Here is a 27,824-nt window from a genome sequence, read left to right on the forward strand (position 1 = left end):
GTTTTGCTTATATGCCTGCAGTCTGGCAAATGGAGTGCTGATTGGCTCCACCCATGTCTGAGTAGGGCCTCATTTAGGCCACCTGTGAACCCTGCAGCTTTATACCCTGATGAAGGCCGAAACATGTTGGTGATTTTAATGTTCATCATGAACTAGCCATTTAATAAAGGCCTTTTAACTTGTGCACCAGAGAAGAGTTGCCTTGGATTTTGTTTTTTCAAGATGCCTCTAATTTATGTTAAAGTCATTCCCTGGCTGCAAGTACACTGCTACATGTAGCTCCATGCTAACATCAGGGAAACATGTAATCATAGTTGCAGATGTTGTTAATTCTTCCCTGACTTTGGATCAGATTTTGATTTTGAAGATGTAATTTTACATTTCAAAGTGATTTTTCACAGAACAAAGTGCACTTATTCCCCCGGCTGCAATGATAAAGCAGAGATGCCGAGAATGCAGATAGCATTGTAATTGTCTCTGTGAATTAAATCAAGAGTATGGTGCTAGACCTGACCAGACAGAGGGTCAACAGAGGTATTCCAGCACAGACTGTCTGAGGAAAAGTGTTTTTTTCAACATTAAAGGATGTAAACATGTTCTAGTAGAAATCAAAAATACAAGTATGAACCTGAAAAAGAGCATAACAGGTCCCCCTGTGAGATACACCCTCTTTCATGCAGCTTATATACGAGTGTGGTTTCTATCTCCACTACACAGACTTCAGAAGGATTTGGCAACTACATATAAGAGATTGCTTTGAATACCAATCGCTCCAAAACAAAACCAGGGCCTGTGTTAATATTCTCAAAACGCACTTCTGAGTCACACGGCTGTCACACAAATCTCACTGCATCTGCTGCTCCAGCGCACAGTTCCTCTGTGTGTGTGTTAGACAGTTTACAGGTTCCTTATCCAGAGGTTGATGTTACCCTGTTTTAGACTTGTTTCTGGTTTTCCCCTGGAAGCTGCGATAAACAATAGATAAGATACAGACGTATAGTTGAACTTACAGGCCCCTGATGCAGCTGCAGCACCTCTATATGAAGCTGTTACTTCTCATTAAGTCTAAAATGAAGCACTCATTTCCAAAATGCTATATAAAACCATATTTGGAAATCTTTGATGCCTGGAAAGCATCAGTGAATATTTAAAACACAAATTACAGCTCTGAAAACAGCTTTTTTGTAACAGGTCACAGATGTTTTAAGGAATTTCTTGGTCGGTCAAATCAAAAAAGGGAATTTTTTTTTTATGTTGACATGAATGAAAGACAAACCTAATAGATCAAATAACAAGGGATGAGACTGGCTATAGCAAATTATTTATATATTAGTATATTGACATTATATCAATGTTGTGATATGAGGAACCCAATGCTGGTATTATATGTTTCTGCAAGCCACAGTTGTGTTACATTTGCCCATTTCATACATGTCATATCAACGTTTCTTAAGTGACGCAGTATATGAGCTGACTTTGTCATCAGGAGGTGGAGGTGATGGTGGGTGGTGTGTCACCTAGGGAGAGACGCCTGCCAAGCTGTTGCACACCACTAGTTACTTTTGACCACCAAACAACAAAACCAGTTTTCTTAATGAGCCACTGCTGTGTTTTTAGTAGCTTTTTAGGCTGCAAAAACATGGATGGTTTTTTTTAGCAAACTGTGGCTCTTTTTCTTGCAATTTTTTAGCCCTGAAATGTGGCTGTATTTTAGTGACCCATGGCTTTTTTTCCCAATGGATTTCCACCTCCATAAATGAGAGCTTTTAAGTAAACTGTCACTGTTTATTCAGCGGGATAGTGCCACAAGGAGAAGTTGTTTTTGACCGAGACATTGCTGCTTTTCCTGCCAGTAATGTGCCACAAAAAGTGGTCATTTTTAACAGAGACATTGCAGTGCTTCCTGCCAGGTAGTGCCACAAATGGCATTTGTTACTGACCAGGACATCACTGCTTTTCCAGCAGGATATTTTAAGCCAAAACAAGCTCTTTTCCTAGCCATAATCAAGTGATTTTTGTGCCTAAACCTAACCACACGTAAACCAAAAGTGTTGCTGAAATGTAAAGATTCAACATATCCACTGGATAATAACGTGTAAATGTGACTGGGTTGGATATGAGACTATATATCATCTTAAATTTAGGATATCTTAATACTTTTAAGTGTTGTCTTAAATGTTGCCTTACAGTAAAGTTGTATAATTTTCTGAACTTAACAAGACTGTTCTATCTGTTTTATTATTTGCCTTTACCCATTTAGTCATTATATCCATTTTACTGATGATTATTTAGCCAAAATCTCAGTGTAAACATTTTGTGAAACCACCAATAGTCAACCCTACAATATCACTGCAATATTGATATCGAGGTACCTGGTCAAAAATATCATGATATCAGAATTTCTCCATATCATCTTCAAACTGATAAGAACCTTATGGTGGCACTGGAGTTAAAGTCAGGGGATCACCAAAGTCTTTAGGATTCATATTTGCACTACATTTAACAGCAATCCATCCATTAGCTGTTCAGATTTTATTACTGCAGAGCCCTTGATTCTTCCACAGGTGTCTGACAAGCCAGATTGATTGATTTGCACCTTTAAAACCCTCTCAGGGAGCATTAAAAGGCAGCCAACTACCTCCTTAACAACCATCCATCATGTTTATCACCCTCTGACTCAGCCACTGGAGATTTGCATCTGTCGGGCTCTCCAGCTGATTCAGCTCGACAGAGAAGCGCTGTGGCTGCAAGCGACTCAGTCTCTGGCATGGAGGGGTGTGTGAAGGAGTGCATGTGTGTGATGCCAGTGGCTGCAGCTCTGCCACTCAGCCTGCCAGTTATTTCATATTTTCCCCATGCTTGGCCAGCGGACTGATGTGTAACTACAGGCCTTAATAAAGGAGAACACATGTAGGACATCTATTACTGTGGGCTTCCTGCACAGCTCTGGGTCTCTGACTCAACTACTCTTTGTTTCACATGCCCAGAAAAAAAAATGCTGAAATTTCCTATAATTACGTAAACACCTCACTGACGTATTTTAACCGTCTAACCAACGTCCAGTAAACTCACAAGTCATGCAAATCATCAACTGAATCTGTCACACTCAGCTGCTCTGTACACGCAGATCTGTCTTCTATAGCTCTCTTTCAGCTTTATGTATTGCTCTTTCTCCTTCTGCTGCTTTCTTCATCCCTCATGTCGCTCTAATGAAAGCGGGCAGCTCCCCCATGACTTTAACCACTTTGATCAGCATAAAGAATAACTGCTAAAGTGACACGCTGCCAGGCACCATGGTTACTCAGTGACATGACAGATTATTGGCCTCCCCTCTCCTTGTGATTGTCATGTGTAGTTTCTGACGGAGTTTAACGGCCTCAGGGACAGTTTAACAGACTTAATAAATGTTTGATGTAAACCTGGTTCCTTTTTAACCACCGCAGCACAAGTTTTGTGCTCTTGAGTGTACGGAGCACACCACTCTCTCAGGCAGGACGGGGGTGTTGGATTTCTAGCTGGACCATTGAACCAGCTGCGAGGCAGGCGGAGGGGGGAACAAAGCACCCTACTGTCCCCCCTTCCATCTGAGGATGGGACAAACTGGCTCTACAAAAGACACCAAAGAAAGGTTCGGCTGAGGGTTCCCATTACAATAGACTCTTTAGGGGGAAGGCCTGAAAATAGAAAAGTAATGTCAGTCATCACAGCAGGGGTACAAGCACTGATAAGACCAAATGGAGTGGTCTTGATTACCAGAGAGGCCTTGCCGTCGTTTTAAGATCTTTTAAAATAGAGCAAGCAGGGTCTGCCTTTCCTCAAGTGTCTTCATCTTTAGTTCATCCACTCTGCAGGCTTCTGTTTTTAAAAATAATGACTGCGGTAGATCAGCCCAACGCTGACTGACAGTTTTGTCCTATCACGGTTTTATCTCCTTTGTCAGTCTTCCTGTCTCTGACCCTCCACCCTCGCAGACCTGAAACCAGCATCAGATCAACAACATTTTACACAAGTTTCTCTTCCACATTTTCACACACACACACACACACACACACACACGCTCTCTCTCTCTCTCTCTCACACACACACACACACACACACACACACACACACACACACATGGTGCTGTAATATTTGATGTAAGAGATGAACTTAGAGAAAGAGGGGAAGACAGAACACAGAAAATGTGGGCGTTGAGGCAGAACCTTATTGTTACATTAAAGTTGAAGTGCTCAACGCTACATTTACTCCTGTAGCATATGAGCAAACCTTTAACACCATTTGCTCCTAATGCAGCCAGTGCTGTGAGCTTTTTAGTCAGGGAACAACAGAATAAAAGTGTGTATCTAAACATAGCTGCACTTTTATAATTTAACCATGCGCCAAAAGAAAAAACATCTCATGTAACTCTCCTTCAGCATACCTCAACTGAAGTTCTACATTTCCATAAATGGTGCTCTACAATCCCTGCCACTTGTTGTATACAGCTGTTAGTGGAGCACAAGAAAAAAGTCATGCCCTTTAAAGGGATAGTCTGGATTTTTTTTAAGGGGCGGTTGTATGAGGTACTGCCAGTGTATTGTAACGACAGTAAATGGTGGTCAGCGTGCCCCAACTTCAGAGAGGCAGGCAGGAGTACCGTCACACAAGTTAAGCAATGTACAGCTGTGACCAGGAGGCAGCAGCAAGTGTATTTTAGCCACCTAAAAATGGAATCAGGGACAGTACAAGTGTAAGCTATATCTAAAATATTTTCACCACAGTCTTTCCGATAAGGAAGCTGTTAATAGCTTCAGTTTCCCATCTTGTCAAAGACACCAGACTCCATTGATTAAAACAGCAATTTTAGCTCATGGAACGCTGGAGCCAACTGACATCTACTATTATGTAATACAGTGACTTTGGAGTGTCTTATAACAGTGGTTCCCAACTGGTGGGTCATGGTTCAACAGTGGGTTGCAGGTCCATTCTGAATGGACCGCAAGTGACTTGAGAACATGTCAAAAAATAAATAAATAAAAAATTTGAAGTACGATACATTTCCAGCACAGAGCTTTTATTTTGGAGGTGCTGTTATCTGCTTAAATGGCTGAATTTCAAGGAGGCTACGCCGTCGAATCCAAAGTCAAGAATCCTTCAAATTTTGATGAGGAGCGGGTCCTTCCTTCAGAGAATTTTCAAGGATGCATGTGTGTATCCTCAGTGGGCATGAAGTACCCACAATTCTTTGTGCACGATTTGCTGGAATTGAAGGCAGGGCCTCTTCAGGTGACGCACAACTGTGCTTTAGCTGGCCTGTTCCAATGTGTGTTCACCAAATGCTGGGCAGTGGTCTTGCCTAGTTTCTGTGGGACCTGATTTAGAAGGACCCGTCCCATCAACGCAGCATCCTTGACTTTGAGAAGCACTGAAAACAGCAAACTAGCTTGACAACATGGCCAAACACAAGTATGACACTGAATATATTAAACTATGTGGACCCTGAACTGATGACTATGAAGAAATCTGGACCCTGTGTCCGGACCTGCTTTATACAACCCCACTTCTAAACTATCCCTTTCATTAAAACCGGACTTGTGGCTGTGTTGAATAATTGAGGCTACTTTTAGTAGAAAAAAGTCAATCTAATCTCTTTTCTAGGCACGGTGGTATGGTGGTTAGCACTGCTGCCTCACAGCAAGAGGGTTGCCAGTTCGATCCCGGGTGGGGGAGCCCTTCTGTGTGGAGTTTGCATGTTCTCCCTGTGTCAGCGTGGGTTCTCTCCGGGCACTCCGGCTTCCTCCCACAGTCCAAAGACATGCAGATTGGGGACTAGGTTAATTGATAACTCTAAATTGTCTGTAGGTGTGAATGTGAGTGTGAATGGTTGTCTGTCTCTATGTGTCAGCCCTGCGATAATCTGGCAACCTGTCCAGGGTGTACCCTGCCTCTCACCCGATGTCAGCTGGGATAGGCTCCAGCCCCCCCGCGACCCTCAAGAGGATGAAGCGGTTAGAAGATGAATGAATGAATGAATGAATAATCTCTTTTCTTGTGTGATGGATTCTCCCAGGGTGACAGATAAATGCATTTAGTTTCCAAGTGTGTGTACAATACTTTGTAGCTGGACAGAAAATATCTCAACATAATGGCTGCGGTCATCTATCTCTGTGGATAACACAAATAATAAACATACATAGATGACCGCAGCCATTATGTTGAGATATTTTCTGTCCACGCCCATGCTAGCATCTCTGTGAGGGGGTAATTGACACACCAGTGCTTTCAGCTTAATGGTAGTGACAGTATGTTAACATGCTGATGCTAAGCAGGTATGTTTAGAGGTAAGTTTACAATGTTCTGACTTACTAGCATGCTAACATATGCTAATTAGCATTACATTCAAATTACAGCAGAGGCTTATTTGAGGTTGTCTTTAATTTTGCAACAAAAACAAGTACTTTGGGATCAATCTTTCCTACATCTCCTGAGTTTAATGTACATGTGTATAGTGTACATTTATTGGCTCTGTCTTGGATGTATGGCATCTGTGTGTTGTACAGTGGGAAGGGAGGTGTACGGCAGGGGGCGAGTCTATTTCAGGGCAAGCAGCCAGTCATTTCCCCCTCCACCCCCCAGCAGGGCGCGGCCCTCCGGCTCATTGTCCGAACAGGGTGGTGAACCTTCAGCAGAATGGAGTGGGAACTGGAATGTAGCATTGTAGAGTCTCCGTCCAGTATCCCACGAGACCCGATCACCAGCGACCCTACCACCCAACCCACACACACACACACACACACACACACACACACACACACACACATGCACACACACACAGAGGGTTCAGGTTCCACCCCTGACCTGGGCCACAGTGGTCTTGGGAAGGCACAGTGGTGCTGTTGTTTGGACTGACGTCACTGGGAAGTCTCACTGACGGTGCCATGATTTGCAAAGACATTGATTATTTGTTCTGCTTCTAATCAATAGAGGGATATAATGTTCTCTTGTGATGTGGTAGAACTGTATCTGTCCTTTTGCTTAAGATACGACGACTGTGCCTTTGGGCAGCTCAGCCTTTATCCAGTTTATGACTGTCTGACATTTAACCAATATAAACTCCTGTTGAATAAAAAGCTAATACCAGGTCGCCCTGGTGGCCTGTGAGGGTTTACGATACTGATTATGAAATCTCACTGTCTCTGGTGGAAGTCTGGCTGCAGACCTTTGCTGAACGTCCTCCCCACTCTCCTCTCTGCCCTTAGTGGCTAATAAAAAGGCCAAAAATTGCCCTTGAAATACTTCCAAAAAGGCAAATACTGCACTCCGGTACACACTGTTTCTCTCACGATAACAAGAATGTCTTCATTGTCTTTTATATTCTCACCTCTTTGCAGATATTGCAATGAATTGAGCGTGACTGTCTTGCAAAACAGTGGTGATACTGTCGTTATCTTGGGCGACATTTTGATAGTACTGAGTCATGAGTTACTGTGAGATTGCCGCCCATAATACACACAAAAACAGCTATTTCAGTAAGAGTCACTGGACAAGAGAGGTGCTGTAATGCCAGTGTCTGCTGGTGGTGACTAAAACACATACTGAATGAACACACAGAACCAAACAGAGAGAATCTGACAAGAACAGAACGATATAAGATTGTTGTTTTGGTTATTTTTGTATAGTTTAAATGTAGCTCAGTGGTAGTTAAGTTTAACAGCTTGCAGCCATAGATGCTACCAATATTCTGTTTACCAAGTGACCACCCTGTCATCTGGTGACTTTCAGCCCAGATCCCTGGATGCTTGTAGTAACTTAGGTAAAATGGTTGGCATCGATAATACATACATATAAGTGTATTTAAAACTGAGTAAAGAAAATTGAAGGCTTTTAAAATGACACCTTAGTGTTCTGTTTGTGTTTACAATGGCTGCCATCACTACAAGCAGTGTCATTTGAATCAGATTCAGCTGTTTAATACCAGTATTCAATGCTTTGTTTTTTCCATGTAAAGTTTAAAAGTTTGAACGGGGCTCAGTGGGACGTTCTGTATGACAGTAGCATTCATCTAGTATGGTAAACAAGCTAACGGAGCTAATGATGGATCGGAAATGTGCAACAATATTTTTTTGCTGAAAGAAGATATCAAACAAAAGCCAGAGACTGTGTCATATAAAATATCTGAACTGTAAATTCTCCACTTCTAAGCAGAAGAGAGAAAATAATGTTATCTCGGGGCCTTACAATGGAAAGTTTCTCCTCCTATGTATTGCTGCATTGTGTCTGCAGCTGTCTGTACCAAAGAGTATCGTTAAAGTCAAGAGCGCCCACTCCGCAGCAAAATCTGGGGACCAAAATGTCCCCAAACGTACACTGCACAGCACACTGACTAACAAAAAAACTGACTGCACAACTGGAAACAGTCTCAGTTGACAGTGGGGTCTCCGACTGATGATGCAAATCTCTGACTTTCAAGGGGCAGCCCTTCAGCTAAGATACCCGTCTGTAGAACTCTGCTATTAGAACATTTTAATACCTCCAACAGTTTTAATTTAATGTGAAAAGCCAGCTGAACCCTCTTGATAGCTTGGGGCAAAAGCCACTTCCATTGCCAACATGACTTTCAATGACGTCAGCTGTAAAAGGGTCCATACACACAATGTTTTAAGTGTTTTGGGACTTGTTCAGTTCTTAGTATTTATCATCCTTTCACACTGCCCGTACATGTTACATAACACCACTTAAGATCGCGCCACCATTTTCTCATAAACAAAAAGGTGCAGCAGGGAAACACGTTACATTTAAAATACACAAATCTTTGAGCTGAAACACAATGAAGCCCCTGACACCCTCTGATTCCCTGAAACACACAGTCAGATGTTCAACAAAGAAGAGAAGGGAAGGGTGACTCCCAAAAGTTATCACACACACACGCACCTGAAAACACCCTCACAAAACAAATATAAATGCAACACAAACAAACAAACGTCAAGCGACCATGTGCAGCAAGTCCGAATGAATCATGGAGCATATCTGAGCAGACAAACACAATGACACGCACTCCTTTACCCAAACAGAGCCTGAACAATACCTGGCTTTGTCACAATGGCTTCAATGATAAGCAAACCAACAAACACAGCTGGAGACACTGTTTACTTTTATGATTCTGTGTCTGTAGCTGGAACGACACGCCATTCAACCAGTGTTACATTTTATTCAGTTCATATCCTGCTTTCACTGCAGGCTTTCAGCTGCTTCTTCTGCTCAGACACACAGCGATGGTGAGATCTGTAACCTTTAAGCTGAAGTTTTACTGCTACAAGCTGCTGGAAGTGCAAGCCAGAGGGGTGAGAAGAGGATCAAGACGACGGGCGAGGAGAGAGGGGGGGGTCTTCCACCAACAACAATGACAGGAAACTGGCGCAAACGTCCTGGGGTGTGTGCACAGGCCAAGAGTCCCATAGACAGCAGCAGGCAGCCAGAAACACACCCCTGGCCATCCTGGCTCAAATAGCTGGTATAGGTGTGGCTATTTCTGCCTCTAGTGCATGACAAATGATCATTGAAAGCTGACGTTTATTCTATTAACAGAAAGTTGTATCCACAGGCTATTCCTGAAGACATGACATCAGATGATGTAAACTCAGAAAACAAGTGATTCTGTCCTGCTGAAGGAGATATGACAGGACACGGATAGGAATGTCACATGGATGTGACGTTATCCTGCTCAAATAATGAAAGCCATAGCTGAATACGCCTATTAAAGGTTAGGAAAGTACAAATACATGAATGTACTATAGCTGTGGAACACATGGTTAGAGTCAGGGTTTGCTACAGGTGACACACACTGAACTGACAGCCCATGAAATCCAGTTAAAAAAGACCATTGTCGATTTATTGTAGACCATACAAATATAGACTGAATCCGCCCACACAACAGCTTCAGGATGATTTGCTTAGGGAAAACACGTCGTCCCATTCATTAAAGGACTCTGCTTTCTATGCAAAAAGCCAAGCATGTGTGGTGAAAGCAGTGGAAGGCTTGGAGCTCTCTAATAAGCAGGTTTTATATGAATGTGCAGATTAGAGGCTCACATTAAAGGAGGGAAGTGACAACCAACGGGCACAGAGTCGCCTCCGTGTCTCATTTCAGGCCTCAGCAGGGAGTGTCCTCTATCTACAGTAGATACAGTGATATTACACACATTGACGCTCATCTCTCCGCAGTCGATTTAATCTGTCACAAGCACTCTTCCTCTCCTGTAATTACTGTTTAAGGACTGTCTTATGTAAGCAGCCAGCAGCCATTCAGGAAGACTCCCAAAAAAACTTCTCACCCTCACACTCTCTTTTCAGTCTGAATGAATCACTGAGGAAAAAGCAAAGAGTGGCGTGGTGAAGGAAACACAGCTCCTGAAAAGCACATTTAAATGGGTTTAACTGCACAATGGCTCTGAACGGAATAATCCCCCATTTTATTGCATTTAATGATTTGTATTGTTTTAAATGCTGATTGACAAATCTACCGGGCTCATTTATTTTTCTATTAGTCATTTATGAAGGATACATTTCAAAATAAGGTGTTTCCAGCGCCAAATATGTGATTATCAGCTCCTCTCTGTGTCTGTATCATTGTTGATTACATATCTTTGAGTGTTGGACTGTTGTTGGTAGAACAAAATAACAGATTTGAAGTGGTCTCTTTTTCATACTATTCCCTGACATTTAAAAGGCTGAACAATAGAGTGCTGCAAGGATGATGATTTTGTGTACGCCAACATGGAAGTTAACGTCACCCTGGTCCCTTGACAGAAATCCAATAGGATTTTTCCATTGGTTTCAAGATAATTCTAAAAAATATGATCTGTGGGGAACGAAGATTTATGATACTTACACATTTTGTTCGGCAAGATAGTCTTCACAAATTAACACCACTTCTCTTGTTATTGAAGTTTCATAAGACTGCCAGATGTAAAAAGAAAATGTCAGCCTATAAACAAACTACACCACAGTCACATGAATTCAACGTCACCACCAAAGCAATGCTGTAAAGCTGCTTACAGGGATATTTTTTTTTTGAAGTATTTTTTGTTGTACAGACTTTATTTCAGACATCTAACCAAAAACCCATACAAAAGACCAATTGATTTCGAGACCTGGGTACCCAAAGTCAAAAAATGCTAACTCAGTTCTGCGTTTTAGGACTTATTCCTGCAGCACTCTGCATGGTTAGGGTTTAGGGTTAGGGTTAGGGTTTTCAATATCAGTGAGAGATATTAAGGAAATAATAGCAAATTTCTGGAATAACAGTTATAAAATATCAGAGAGAAGTATACACAGAGAGGACTACAATAAGCATTTGAGAGCAACATTCATCGGATAATTTGTTGGCACAGTATTGCGAGTAAAGAGGACATTAAAAAGCTTACGGGACATAATACAAGCCTCAGGCACCTTACGTCTTTTTCGAATTCATGTGAAAGATACAGCTGGGATACTCAACCTGCTTTGCCTGGGGGCCATTTTTGCCAATGACAGGAGGCCAGGGGCTGGTTAATAAACAAACATTAATAGCAGCTACACCTTCTCATCCAAATATGGTCACATCCAAAAATCTAAGACAGTAACAGTGAAAATTCTGAACTTCTGAACAAACCAATAGGTGACATCATGGTGGCTACGTCCATTATTTTAGTCAGTCTAGGAACTAATTGTAACAATTACTGACAGATTAAAGGGAAAGTTCACATTTTTTAAGTCTTATGACAACAGGTCAGGTGCCTGTATGTAAAGTGAATGTGGTTCTTCTTGCTGTAATAATTCCTCCTGTTCATACCGGCCATCAACAGGGCACCTTCTAACATGCCTCCAATGAGAGCTCCATTCTTTGTTCAGTAAAACATGCCACAGTTTTATACCACACTACATGGAACTCACTGGAATCATCTCTAGGAGGCAGTAAAGACAGACGGCACACGTCAACACAGCCACAAATGCAAACCTGCCTCTATGAGGTTTTTTTATTTCTGCATGAGCTGATGGCTCTACATTTGTAATATGTGCTGAGAGCGAGCATCCACTGCTACTTCACTGCACTCAACAACAGCAGGGTAAAACTTTTACTGCCTGGTAAACAAAACAACGACCTTTGGAACCGACGATGATGTGGTTTATTTTTGTGGGTGTGATTTGTTCCACGATGACGACAGCGCCTCCTATTTTCTTCCCCGGGCCACGCTCCATGTTTTGACCTTCATCACTGCTCGTTCATATTTTTCGCACCTCCTCTGCGCTCTCTCACTTTCGCCTACCTCAGTCCTCACACATTCACACGCGCGACATCGGCGTAACCACGGCAACTGCGAGCGAGGCTCCTCGGTTTCCGGAGAAGGCGTCACTCTTCGAACCCTCTTTTGTGTCTCTTCAAAGACTGAGGCCAGACAGGCGGAGCGCGGACGTCAGTGTGACTGCTGAACCAACGCTGTCTGAGTGTGCGTCTGTGTGTGTGGGTGTCTTCTAAACTGTACTTGTATATGTGTGTGTGTGTGTGTGTGTCAATGGCAGGGCCACAGGGCTCAGGCACAGGAATGCCGGACAGGATGTTGGGAGAAAATTCCAGAAAGAGTGGAGTCAATGCAAAAAAACACACCCTGAGGTGCGCCTGACTGCAACATAGAGACAGAGCAGACTCTTAACTCAAACCCCTCGAGCCCAATTTACACACTCACACACTCTACTGTGTCTTATGTCCCTGAGTAATGTCTGCAGCCTGTGAAATCTTGGCCTTTACGCAAGAAATTCACAACTGGGCTCACTGCTCAGCGTGATTCGCACTGCTCCTTATGTCAAACTCTTTTTGAAATAAAAATCCAAGTGGTGAAAACAAGTTTGATGGGCGTGCGTTTGTTTGTCTCGACGCCACTTCCCTCTGGGTTGCGTGCCAGTGTGACTTGTAGTGCCACAGCTCCATTAGGCCATCTGTGGAGAGTATCAAGAGTAAACACGGGAACAATCGCTGTATAATCCTGCGACAAACAACATAACCCAGCAGTGCTCGAGAGCTGCGCACAAGTGTGGGCCCTGAATACCAGGAACATAACTCCAAAAGGCCCTGCATGCTCTGCTTATGTGGAAGCTGTCACTACACTGTTATTATGTAGAGGAAAAAAATGATGTAGGGAAGCAGTGAGTGGCCACCTATGAAAAATGCCAAAGCTTCAGTTAGTACAATGTGGTATTTCGGACATTTTTCTTTGAACTGCTGAGTTTATATAAGGACAGAGAGTTTACAGAAAGGCAAGAAGCATCAGTATGATCCTTGACATGTTTCCTCCTTCTCCACTGCTGAGGATGTTCTTATAAATTCATGGTAAACTCTCCGAAAAAATAAAAATATTCATTTCAGTTAGAGCTGAAACAACTATCTGATTAAGCTGTTTGCTCAAAAATGAATTGACAACAAATTAGATTTTTTTTGTTTTTGTGAACACATGCCCAAAAATCTCAAGTTTTAGCCTCTAAAATGAGATTTTTGGCTTGTTTTCTGCATCTTCTGTGATATTATACTGAATATTTGGGGTTTTTGGACCACTGATCACACAAAACACATCATTTGATGAACAACTTTTCCATTTTTTCTGACATTTTATAAACCAAACTACTCATAATCTCATCAACCATATATATAGAAGTCATATAATAGCTTATAATGAAAATAACTGCAGCTTTATCTGTGACTTAATCATCCAAGATGTAAATATAAATGGAAAAAATCTTGGGGTCCTCTTATGCAATATCTGGACTCGATAAGTGCATCTGGATGAGGACCACATCTGGATATACATATTAATGTTTTCTTGTTCCTGCATACACTGTGTCTGATAATCATACATGGATGATATGTATTGCTATGTGCTTTGTGTTATTAACTCTTCCCTATGTTGAATTTAGGGGTCAAGATCCCTCTTCCATGTGTGTGAGTGTTTGTTTTGGTTGGGTTTTATTTAAGCTATATATTTAAGCTCAAGATTTTCAGATGTGAAGGTTTTCTGCTGTTTTAAATCATCATATACTGCATATCTTTGGGTTTTGGGCTGTTGGTCGACACCGGAAAAGGTCACCTCAAACACTGTGTGATGGGCTTTTTCTACAGTTTTCTTTTGACATCTCAGACTAAATGATTAATCATAAAAAAATACAAATAATTCGATTATTTAATGAAAATAATAATTCCTTATGGTATACAAATGCAAATTTAGTGTCCTGCATTAAAAAAACTGCATACGTGCTAATTTTGGTGGGGGAAAATGGTAAAAGCCTCATTCATGCTTATCCTGGAGCTCTATCAATGCACTTCATGAATGTACACTGATAAGATGAAAAAGCAGAGAGACTGAAGGGAAACAACAGGAAGACCCAAAGTTTGTGGCGAGCTCAGAGTTTATTCAAAGATACTACGAGCACCTCTAAAGCTCACTGATTACCCTGTTATACTGGACCTTGTTTGTTAAATCCACATGACAACTTTATGTTTTCTGGGGCACAGTAACTGCTCTTCCCAGTCTTTATGCTAGGCTAAGCTAACCTGCTGCTGACTGTAGCTTATGTACAACAGACAAGGGCATAGCAATTATTTCAGAAGTGAGGGGGACAGATTGTCTGGAGTGAGCCGATCTTTTGAATGATTTATTGAAATATTCTCTCCCATTCAAATACACCTCTCCATAGCAGCTAAGAAACCAAACCAAATAACCAAAAACACTTAATGACTAGGAAAAGAGGTCATCTTTAAACATCAGCAAACTGATATCAAAAAACGCATGACTCAACTTTCATGGTTTAATATAAAGAATAAGTGCAGGGTGTTCTGCCTCTCGCTGGCTTGTTGCTGTTCCTTTTTGTTCAAATGTACAGTACATCCTCCCTGCTCAGCGCTTAGAGAGGCAACAAAGGGAACATGCCTCTCTGCTGTGATGACAAAAGAAACAGCAAGTGCACACCTTGTCCGCTTACTCACAGTGGGCACCCAGGAAAACTTGGAAAAACAAGCTTTGACTTGTTAAAATGAATTAAACTGCTGTCAAACTCGATTTATGGTACAGAAAAGTGTGGGGGACATAGGGGACAGACACAGCAGCTGCAGGGGACATGTACCCCACGTATCCCCTGACCGTAGAGTGGTATCGATCTTCTCATCTAACTCTCGTTAAGAAAGCAAATGAGAGAAATTCCCAAACTGTCAAATCAGGCATCATGTCAGAAAAGAAAAATAACAAGTTTTTTTTTAACAATATCACAATTACCAAAATACAAAATCAAGATTAATCTCACAATACATACATCTTCAACTTGACTCCTCATCGTCACTTTACCTTTAAGTACAAAGTGTCACCACCTTTTTGACCTCCCGTCACCTTCACAGATCATCATAAATGTATACAGTGAACACCCTGGTTAGTTACCCCATTACTACATCATGTAGAAAAGCTAAAATTGGGGCTTGCTGGACAAGAATTTTATCCTTATTCAATTCTGCCTCTGTTAAACCAGACAGGTTACACTATCCACCGTGAATACACAGAGTCTTTTCTACATCTTTGTGTCAGACAGCTGCTGGCTCTGCACACTGTGGCCCTTCTTCCCACCTCTCTTCCACCTACAGTGAAGCACCGAGGAGGCGAGCTGGACACGGACACAAACAGCCTCGGGGGTAAACATCAAAGATGCAGTGAGGGGCACAGATGTTCCAGACTGGAGGGACCCTCTTCTCCTCCAGTGCCTTTTTAATGAACCCTCAGTTCACAGCCACACACACACACACACACACACACACACACACACACACAAATAAGTACAGACACAGCAACAAGCGGCCACTGCGGAGTGAGAATGAGCCCATAATGTTTCACAGACAAAGATCAAAGGTTGAAAAGATTCATTTAGTGCGACTCATTTTGTGGAGATTTAAAAAAAAAAAAAAAAAAAAGAAATATTTCCTGTTGTTTGTTGTGGACGGTTCAGCAATGCCAGATATTTGTTATGGTGGTTTTGTATGGGAACGGCACAACACAGTCTGCTCAAAGTGTCTGTCATTTCCTCTGAGTTCATGCTTCACCTTGTGCCATCGCTGTAATAACTGAGGACGGCGTTGCCTCACATTTTCAAGGGATTGCTCTTTGAGACGGCTGCAGGAAAACACATCGTAATCATATGACTCAAGAGGAGAACAACAGTTCACAGACTGACAGAGAGGGTTTAGGTTATCTTGATCCCAAAGCTGAGACAGTTTGTCCTCTCACCCATGACAAATGTCCAGCCAGCTGACCCGGCCCACAGCATGGCAGCATGTGGGTGCAGCTGCCATGTTATACATGGTATAGACACAGAGCACCTATTCTCTGTAGGGGAACACTCCCTAGGAGATGCATTCAATGCCATTACAGGCATCAAAGGCTCTTATAGTGTAGGGGAGACTGGGGATGGTTGTAACAATTGTCTCAGAACTTGCTGAATTTTTGTGTTAGAGCTCTCAAATTTTGTCCCAGAGAACCCCTATTTCTTGATTACAAATAGCAACTTTTTAAACTTCTCCAATTATATAACAGAATTCACTAACTAATGTAACATACAACAAGTTCCATAAGTAGAACCTGCCCCACTAATGGGTAAGGTCAACACAAGCTGGGGTGTCTAGTAATAATTAGGGCTGCCACGATTAGTCGACTAATCGATGACTAATCGACTATTAAAATAATCGGTGACTATTTTAGTAGTCGACTAATCGGTTTGAGTCATTTTTCATAGAAAAGTATTATAAAAGTACCCCAAAATACTCTTACTGCAGCTTCTTACGTTCAGATATTGGCAGCTTTACACACTCTCCCGTGACAATGAACTAAAGCCCTCTGGCGTGAGTATGAAACAAGACATTAGATGACGTAATTTTGGGGTTTGGGCGAGACAGACCGACATTTTTCAACATTTTAACACATTTTTCGATGAAATGATTAGTTGACTAATCGAAGAAATAATCGACAGATTAGTTGACAATTAAAATAATCGTTAGTGGCAGCCCTAGTAATAATAAGAGTGAGGAATTAAAAATTGCACATTAGCAAAAAATACACATAAAAACTGACACATATTCTGGTAACAAATTCCTACTGAGGTCTAACTCACTAACCTGTACCTGTCAGATGTTTAGTGCCTCACATGGAGCGCGTCCAAAATACCGGTCGAGACATCCTTCTGCTACGCAACACTTTTTAAAAGGGTGTTACAACTGTCCCCGCTCCTGTCAGCCAGTGTTTACCTGGCTGTAACAGCATGGTGGCTTGAAATGATCAAACATGCAATGCCTCACATTCTACTCTCTAATCTAATTCAAGTTACATAATTCTAATTTCAACAGTATCAATACTCATCAAAATATAGACTTATGTAACCAGTGGACTCTAGTGTTGTCTGCGAAGAGACCCAGACTGGAGGCGATATCTGTTTGTTCCTAACAGCAAGTGGCAAAAATGAAATCCTCCGTCAAATACAACCATATAAACTGAAGCCCCTCTCCCATGGTGCACAACAGCATGTTGCATTCAATTAAGCACAATTAAACACAGAAAACATACCTGACAACAAGGGGTAAAAACAAAATACAACCCTATAATTTCAAGCCCCTGCACAAATTAAGTGACACAGGATACTGTCAGCATAAATTGAACTCATAAACATCGCTTAACAGTGCTGACACATGGAAATTACCACAAGAGCAATGTTGCTTACCTCTCCCAGGGAGCACAACAGCAAAAGCGGAGAGGTAAGGTGGGAGACACCCCTTTATAGGTGGGGTACCCCCAAAGGTGAATGTAGGGGTACAGAAACTGAGTATCAAACGTTCCACATATTGAGTATGGAGGCCTAAGCGTGTCAGGTAATAACAAGTGAAACAAATTTTGTGTATTCATAATACTTAATATTACATTTACATTTGGTCCAAAAATAACTTGAATGCCTGAAAATTTAAATTCTGGCTGGGAACTTTGCACAGCTGTGATATTTCACATGCCAGGACAGAAAGTAAGAGGTCACGCAATAACAGTGTTGGGCAGTAATGACATTACTTTTGAAAAGAGTAATGAGTAATCTATTACAATGTTAGAGTAACAAGCCCAACACTGTGCAATAAATAATCTACATGACTCATCGGTCTCTTCTCAGTGAAAGTGGTGCTGTCACAACCGTCCCGGTCTCCCCTACAGGTGGAGGAAACTTACTCTAACTTTGACTCACCTTCTCAGAGTTGATGCTCAGCTTCTTCTCCACGTGCACGTGGATCTCTCCGTTACTCTCCGGCACCGGCGTGGACTCCCTGGGTGTCTCCTCCCGCTCCTCCTCCCCCTGCTCCTCCACCTCCTCCACCTCCTCACCCCGCTTGGCGTGCCTCTCATCCCCATTCACAGTCCCGTCCCCGTCCTGCTCCTGCTCCTTCACCACCACCACCTCCTCTCTTTCCTCCTCCTCCGCCTCCACCTCCTCCTCATCGTCGAAAGGTAACGGGATGCCGTCGCTGACATACTCCTTCAGACACTTCATGTTGTGTTTCTTCAGCAGCTGCTCCGTGTCCGGGTCCACCACGACGAGCTCCAGCCGGCCCACGGTGGCTCGTATCCGGGACACGACCTGCTGGTGGCTCTCGTTCTCCACCTCCTCCCCGTTCACGAACACCAGCCGGTCTCCGGCGCGGAGTCCCGAGGTCTCAGCCGGGCTGTCGGGCTCCACTAACCGGATGAACTGCCCCGTCTTACCTTTCTCCCCGTGGAGGTGGAAGCCGTAGCCGTTGTCCCCCTTCTCCAGCGTGCACAGCCGGGGGCGCAGATACTGGCTCTTGCTCGGCATGTTAGGCTCCGGTCGCCTTCACACTGCTGCTGCTGCTCAACTGTGTCTGATGAGTAAAGTGGAAATGACTACAAGACCTGCTGCTCAGGATGCTGCTCAGGAGGGGTGTGTGTATTTGTGTATGTGTGTGTATGTGTGGTAGGCTACCCCTTCAAAAAAACACAACACATCCAACCCCCGCCCTCTTGGAGTCCGTGGGAAACTGGTGCTGCTGGTGTTTGTCTCACTCTCTGGTCCACCTCCACTCCACACACCCAGTCCAAGTCTGACCTGATCCCTGTGTAAATCCTCAGTGTGACTCCTGCTATCAGACAGACAGAGGAGGTCCCGACCCGAGGAGTGAACCGAGGCTGGTTAAAGTCACACAGCTCCCTCTCAGTGTGCGACAAAAGTAGAAAAGCCACTCAGGAAGAGGGAGGTGCGTTCACGGAACAGCCCAGCTGGCTGCCTCATGCAAAGTAGGGAGGACTAGAGGAGTAAACACAAACTGAGGCTGTCTAGGAAAACACATAAGGATGATGGTCAGAGGAGTACGGAAGACCATTAATGCCAGGCACTGTTTAGTTTAGTTTAGTTTAGTTTAGTTCATTAGGATCCCCATTAGATATTCTTCCTGAGATCCACAACATCTTTACATTTGTGACAGTGCACAAAAACAACTCAAATATAATACAAAATCTAAACTTCTGCGTTAAATCAATGCTGTTGCTATGGCGTAGGCTCTGCGTCGACATGGAGCCTACGCCATAGCCTGACGTGCACCTCCCAGAAATGTAACTACACCTTGATCTCCTGTCTGTTTTTGTAAGTTGAAACCATTTCCCTCAGTGGAAATGAACTTTTATTTACTTTAATTTTAGAGATCAGAAACAATAAATAGTTAAGACAATAAAGCCTCCAAAAAATAGCATTTTAGGTCTTGTGTGTGATTTATCCTGGCTTCATATGAGTAGAGTAAACCTCTGCTCGTCGCTAGGCTAATTTATACAATGTAAAATACCATAGGCTTGTGCTAATAATGTTAGCATGTTATATTTGTTTGGAAAACGTGATTAGTATAAGACAGTTGTTTTGTCAGTGAATGTTGTGAGTTGTAATGGAGCCAAATTTTGTAACGTTACCTTTGTTAAATGTTGCTGTTGTCCCTGGTTTTATATGAGAAGAGGAAAAGGTCGCTAGTTGCTAGGCTAATTTATACACTTGACAAGTGTTTTTTTGTGAACGCTGTGAGTTGTAGTGAAGCTGATTTGTGTACTTGTGTTTGAAATTGTCTCTATTAAGCCATGTTTAATATGTGTTGATGTGTGTTTTCGGTGTGGTTTGAATCAACTGAACTTGCAGCACTTCACAGAAACCTCCACTGCCGACTAATGTTTAGGAGGTGTAACTGCAGAGTGACACAGACACACCACCTCACTGGTATCAATGCTCACAATGGTGTAGGCTACAGCGCAGGGTCTGCCGCATGAGTATAAATCCCACTTAACAGTGAACAAAACAACAGAACGAGACTAAAACGTTAACACAGACAAACAAGACAGCTCCTAGTAATGTAATAAATAAAATATACTTTTTCATGATTACATTTGGTAAGTAACCTCCAGTTTGGGGCTAAATTTTGCTCTGATTACCTGATGATGCTCCATTATTGTAATATTAGATAAAGTATATACAATAATACCATACATTCACATTTGTATGCTTCCCTGCACACATTACATGTGCATTAAAATGAATAGTTACCAAGAAAAACAATATTTTTCACCATGCATGAAGTTCATTACAGTGTATGAATCATATTACATAGGTCAACTTTTGGAAAACATGAAAGTAGATGTCCCTGCACCACAAACAAAGACAGACCCTTCACATCCTGAGACACATGACACAGTCAAACTAACCTTTGATATCAACGAATGAATGAATGAATGAATTAATAGGCTTTGACACCTATACTTTGTCTTCTTATTGGATAATCTGAGTTTTTGTCAAAAGGTGCTGCTTCAATAGAATTTTAAATCTATCTTTATTGTTTTCCTGTGTGATGTGTCGAGGGAGTGAATGCCATTCATGCATACCTCTGTACATTGCTGTACATTTGATTGGGCGTTATGGAACAGCTTGTTATGTAATTGAATTTCAAAATAAATGTATTCAGTTACAGTTAATTAGAAAAAATGATTTAATTAAACTACAGTAACTAATCAAAACTGTTGGTGACTACAAATGGGTTACATCCAAATCTATTCTTCTTGGTGAAAAAGTTTATATGTTTACATTCTGTTGCTTTGCGTGTTTTCGCATGCAAGAATGTCTTCTTTTGACACAGACTATTTCCTGACATTTTCAGCTTTATTGGCCAGTTTAAAACATGTTACATTTTTATCTGGGAAACCAGCAATCTGTAACCTATTACATGTCAAAAGTAATTGCCCCCCATTTTTGTTGTGTGGTGCTTAATTTTATTATTTATTTTAATTTTAATTTTATATTTCTTCATTATTATTATTATTATTATTATTATTATTATTATTATTGTCTGTAAACATTTGTAATGTAAAATTGGTAAAGTTGGTGCATTGTAGCCTCCACATTTTGTCTTATTTTCCCTTTGTGATCAACACCTGTTGCACATTTTCTCACATCGTACATATGTGTAATGACTGCTCTGACTACATCCTCAGTTTTGGCACCTTTTCATTTTACAGCTTTTGCCCAAAAACACTTTTTTCACACTTTAACACACACGCGCATCCCTTCTGTGTTTGTCCTATAGTGTTATTATTTAGCACAGTCTATTATCTAACACATAATGTCTTTATTCTCTGATTCCTGCTATTAAAAGCACTCAATAGCAGAAATTACAGGGAATTTTCCTCCTTGGGGATAATGAAGCATCCATCCATTCATCTATTAAGGTCTGTTTGGCTGTATAATTTGGCCAGAGGGACATGAATTATAGTGTGTTATATTCCACAGTGATTATGTTGTGACCTTATCAAACTCAAAAACATGTCATTTGTATAATTTCCCCTTTGGTTATATTAATTGTAATTCATCATAGTAATGTTGCTTTAAATATATACTCCTGCCACAAATAATATGGTGACTCCTAAGGCTTAGTTATGGCTCCTGGTATCTTCAGATTAGATTACATTTAATGATCAGTACGCACAAATTGGTCTTTTTGAGATCCCTAACAAGAGATTAATTTAATAAAAATGATCAGCATCATTTTAAAACTCCACAGTGTTTTGAAGCCAGTCAGCTCGGACCCCCTCTGGACATTCAGAGATATGAGTGCCTGTAAAAATAGAGGCCGGCAGGGAGCCGCTGTCATAAAACCTTAGGGAGGATTTGACTTTTCGGCTGAGAATGCTTCAGACCTAATAAGAAGACAGAGACAAGATCTCTCAACACTCTCCGACCTGGGAATTTAAAGCCACATTCGGCAGCATCAGCAGTGTGTTTAAGGGGATTCAGCTGTTAGCTCAGTTAATGGGAAGTCATCCAAAGTTGTTTTTTCTCAGTAAAGGACAGACAAGCTTCTTAATGCGTCTGCAGTGTGACTCATGGATGTGAGTGGGAGAGCAGGTGAACTGGTTCAGGTATACAGCCCAGTAAAGTGAATCATGAATGTGCCCCATGTATATAGTGTCCTCTATTCATATCTATGGACTTCTCAATAACTTGTGATACAGTTCCTCAGGCTCTGTCTCCTCCACAGTGGACACGTGGGGTGGCTGGGCTCAGCCATAGAGATAGGGTAAGGAGCTCGGACATCCAGAGGGAGCTCGGAATAGAGCCGCTGCTCCTTCGCGTCAAAAGGGGTCAGTTGAGGTGGTTCGGGCATCTGATCAGGATGCCTCCTGTGGGCCTCTTGCTGGAGATTTTTCGGGCATGTCCCACTGGTGGGAGGCCCCGGAGCAGACCCAGAATGCACTGGAGGGATTACATATCTCATCTGGCCTGGGAACACCTTTGGGATCCCCCAGGAGGGGCTGGAAAATGTTGCTGGGGAGAGGGATGTCTGGGGTGCTGATGAAAATGGATGGATGAATGGACAGTTCGTCATAAGAGACTACTGTCAAAATGAAAATCCTCTTTTAACAACATAGTTAAAAAAATGGATTCAGGACGACTTATACGATTGGAAACAGCAGGTGCCACGTCAGGCTGGAAACCAGTGACCTCTGGAGTTCCGCAGGGATCTGCGCTCAGTCCTCTACTTTTTGTTGTCTATAAATGATTTGCCAAGTGTGATACAATCTGATTAATATCTTTTTGTGGACATCACAAAAATAGAATAATCACTAAGGACACTGACATAGCTCATCTTCAAGAAGACCTTCATAGTGGAGAGGAAGAGAATATTGGTGCGGTGTTACACACAAACATTTCAGAAAACATTAAAAAGGCAATCTCAATATTGCAAAGAAACTTTGAACCATGATTTAAGCCCTGGTGAGATCTCATCTTGAATTTGTGAGTTCAATCTGGTGTCCTTGTGAAATTGAGAGGAGCAAGTAAACTAAATCCAGGTCTGAAAGAAATGTCGAATCCGGAGATGTTAGAAGAATTTCAATTACAAACTCTGGCATACAGGAGACACAGAGGTGATTGAGGTGGTTGAGCTCTACAAGCTTGTTCACAGAATACCGTAAAACTTCAATGTAATGCCCAGTCCCTTTTACTAGCCTGGAGTGGCTATACATTTTGCGCCTGGTCTGGTTGCCAAGCAGTCCTTTTTTAATTAGAAATTCTTTGTATTTATTAAACTGTTTTTTTGTTTTTGTTTTTGTTTTATTTAAACAGGAATTCCCATTGAGCTTGAAAATTTCTTTTATAAGAGAAATCTGGCCAAGGTAGCAGCCAATCAGAACACATTTAAAATGCAACAAAAACCATATATAATACAAAAATCAACAATTCAAACATAGTGGCCTCTCAAGAAAAACAAGCACATGTCTTTGTCACCACGTTCTTTATGATGCCCTTAAATTGTTGGCTACCTAAAATTATGTGTCCATTCCTTGATTACCCTGTGAGTTATTCATATTCCTTTAGTCTGTACAGTAAGGGTCCTCAGATCAAAAGAGGACAAGTTTTGAATATTGTTTTAACAGGATAAAGTGGTGTTGGGTCAGTATGCCGGTTGCTGTGATTTCAAGTACTGTAACTCTGTCGGAGCTAGATCAAATGAATGATTCATAATTGATAAAGATGCCTGTTGATTTCAGTGATTTAAGCAAATAATAGCCTGGGCTATTAATTGAAGTTTTCCGGTATATGATATTACAGCTGAGCCTGTCATCCACCTTTGGAATAATAGAAGGAACTCCTTAAAATTGTTTCCGCTAAGATGTTTCTCAGAAAAGAAAAAAAAAAAAAAAATGTCATCACATTTCATGCAGTAAAAGCATGGAAGCATAAAAAGCATGAAAAAGCATGAAATTCTGGCCAATGGGTTAATTACAAAGCTATTTTTTGCTTATCTGTGTAACTATTGTCATCTTAAACATGTATATTGTGGTTTTGTTTGGTTATAGGGTTTGTTTGCTGTAGCTGGAGAGTCTGGTGTGGAGAATTTTAAATTTCTAACTTCACCAAACACATTAATATAACATCGGTATTAAGAAAAACATCACCATCCAGATGTTGAGCATCCTTTGAAAATCCTCTGTCATAAAATACAATAGGCTCTGCTTTACAGTCTCAACATGAGTGCTGCCTCTCTAATTGTTTTTTCTAGTGTAACATAAAAGAGAATAAATAAGGTAGCTGCTGCCACACAGTGGCTCATTAACCTCAGCGCATCCTGTGACTCCCATTGCTTCCCTCTAACACCCCAACACACACACACACACACACACACACACACACACAGAAGACGCACAGACGAGACTGACTTCAATAAAACGACACCACATACATTACAAAATATACTTTTTATATATAATATGATAACAAAGCACTTTTTCATGGCACTTTGTGATCACCGTGACGTCTCAGAAGAAGAGGGACAAATGTGACATTGAGCAAGTTCGACAAGCAAACATTCATAATGAACATTGTACAAAGAAACGAGTTACACGATGCGGTGCATGAACAAATACAGCTTCGGTACAGCCTAGACAACAACATCCATCGTTAAAGGAGACACAAGAATGTTTGGGAGTGCTGTGAGCATCTGTGTGTGTGAAAGGCAGATAGCATGCTGAGGAAACTCAAACCAAAGATGTGAAAATAGTGATAATTATCTCTTTGTATGAAGCCTAGTGCAGCAGTGGGATGATGCTCCAGCACATTTACATGTACAGTACTTGGAATGACGTTTCACTGGCCCTGAATTGAATGTACAGACAGACACACAGTGGGCGAGCGCCCTCGAAAAGTTGGCTTTATTCTATCTAACAGCAGTACAGATGTGAACAGACGGGATCATTATAGCTACAATCTGACTGTGAGACTGAAGTCCACTTCTCAAACACACTGAATTATCAAAGAAGAATGATGAAGACTGTAAGGCCAAAAGGGATTCAGTTCACAGCCTGGTTAAACAGGGATGGAAACAAACTAAGAGCTGCATGGCAAAATGCTATATCCACAACAACAGTCTTATTCACTGTTTATATAAAAACTGCCATTTATCAAGAGTCAGGCCTGCAAACTGCAGCATGAAAAAGGCGACTGTTCTGAGAATATGGCCGAACTTCACTTTGTGATGCGCCGCTTTGAGCTGGGCCAGACAAAGCTGAAGTAGTTAAGTCACTTTGGACAAGGTCACTGAAGCTCAGCAACTGAAACTGTTTCATTACAAACATGAGGTCAAGCAGGGTCCTGCTGTAATTAAATAGAAACTATATACTAAATATTTTTATGCGCTGTACACATTATCACTTAAATTCTTGTTGGCCTATGATGTTAATGAAGTCCTTTTGTTTGTATTTAGAATTATAATTATTATATAATTCTCTTTGCTCTCCCTAACCCTGACAAAACAGGACAAGACTCCATGGTCTATTACATATAAAAATAATGGACGTAGCCACCGTGACGTCACCCACTGGTTTCTGGACTCCTATTTTGATGAGGTCCTCAAGTTTGGCATCTTGTTTTTTTATGGAGGCAGAAGTGACCTTATTTAGGCAAGCTGTAGAGGAGTGAGGGGTGGATCTGACTCATAGAGCTTGTTTATAGATGGTACTAACATGCGTCCTCCTGGGTGATCTGATCACAAGTGGACGGCGCATTCAATGACTCAAACCAGGTGGTCTGGGACGCACTTGATCACATATCTTTTGTAGTGTAAATGCTAATACATCCTGATGTGTCGCCGATAAGCACGTATCAGGATTACATCCTCAGTGGAGGACATTGTGGTTGTTTTGGTAACAGCGTGCTAATGCTCTATAACTTGCTCATTATACAACTAGTTGGATGAAGTGTTGCATGACCATCCATCGTTTCGCCCTATGTGTTAAATTCTGCTGTATCAACACAACCGCTAATGCGACTAGCGAGTATGCTAGCCAGCAGCTAGCAACGTGTGGATATAATAACTGTGCACAGGGCATGTTAGTAAAGATTCTCAGTCATCCAGGTCATGGTAATCGTAAGTGCTATATCGTAGGCAACTGGACAAAACAACCACTCCACAGGCACGTGGCCCTGCACAGGAGAGCCAGCTCCTTGGGTCAAGACTCGGCTGTCCATTTACTGTACATCTAAAGGAAAGGGGATATTCTTTCAGGGACAGAAATGTACACATCTTAGCCCGAGAAGACGATTTGAAAGGGGCGAAAGAAGCCATCTACGTCAAACTGGAATGATCCTCAATACAATGCAATACAATGCAGTCTTGGGATCCTCCCCAGATGACTTAACACCCATTCGCACCTGGACCCATCTGACTCTAATGACTCTGAAACTCTGAGCTCACATGTGACCTCAATGACTCTGCAAGGGCTCACACTCACACACAGTTTAAAGCCTGCAACTCTGCATCAGTCCGTTAGAACTGAAAAAGCCTCTTAGATGAGAGGCGAAACGTCTTCAAGAGACTCAAGCAAGTCCAGCTGCCTACAATGTAGCACTTAAGATGTGCACAGGGATGTTTTACCCTCTAGAATAAGTGACGTAAGCAGTAACGAAATCTGAAAACAATCGGTCACCTGGAGATGCATGATAGACACAGATATGAAGAGAGATCTGTCTTGGCTGTCCACTTGTGTTCAGATCACCACAACACATGTTAAAACCAGGTAGAATCAAGCTCTTAAAGTGTGTTGAACTTTAAACAGGTGAGTTATATAGAAATTCAACCCCAGTACAATCGTCATGAGCAGGGACATTAGCTAAAGAGACCAAAACCATTTTTTGTACCAGGCTGTAATCATGTTTTTTTTCTGGCATTTTAACATTGGGGTTTATGGGGATTGATTCGCTGTTGGAGCCAGCTTCAAGGAAGTGCAGTTTTTGGAACTTCTGCGTTGGCTTCATTTTCTCGTAATGACTAGATACAGGACCCAACGATGGTGCCTATCCAGTCCAATGATAATTGTTCAAGAAAAGTTTCTAGCTTCTGGGTTGACTTCTTCTCACCAAAATGTGCAGTTTTTTAATCTCTTTTAATCACTTTTTTTTTGGCTCGAGAAAAGTTTTACAAATATAAAACCATCATGGATCAAAAATTCCTAATCAAAAAGGTCATAATTGACCTTGTTTGCAGTTCAAGGTGTCAACAATTTTACAGATGTGTCTTTTGATTTTTTTGCTGCAATACCACGAGTGGCCACAGGGGAAAATAGGACGCAAGGCTGAGTGGCATTCATGGGAGACTGCAATTTTCAGCCCTGGAGGTTGCTGCTTGATACTGACCCCTGCTGGCAGTGTTAGCAAGTGCTGAGAAATGACGCTGGAAATGCCTCTCAGCCTTTGGCCTGCTGATAATTGTA

At 41.7% G+C, this 27,824-nt stretch overlaps 1 protein-coding gene across 1 annotated transcript in view; it reads right to left on the reverse strand.

Annotated features, from left to right (window-relative positions):
• The window catches only part of nherf1b (NHERF family PDZ scaffold protein 1b), a 40,798-nt gene extending 21,534 nt beyond the window's left edge, over nucleotides 1-19,264 (reverse strand). The window contains exon 1 of the mRNA XM_033645442.2: nucleotides 18,262-19,264. Within this exon, the coding sequence (XP_033501333.1) occupies nucleotides 18,262-18,867 (606 nt within the window). The 5' untranslated portion in view covers nucleotides 18,868-19,264. The remainder of the gene's footprint in view (nucleotides 1-18,261) is intronic.
• Between the last annotated feature and the right edge of the window lie 8,560 nt (nucleotides 19,265-27,824).

This window comes from Epinephelus lanceolatus, chromosome 18 (genome assembly GCF_041903045.1).
Source record: "Epinephelus lanceolatus isolate andai-2023 chromosome 18, ASM4190304v1, whole genome shotgun sequence".
NCBI classification, from domain to species: domain Eukaryota; kingdom Metazoa; phylum Chordata; class Actinopteri; order Perciformes; family Serranidae; genus Epinephelus; species Epinephelus lanceolatus.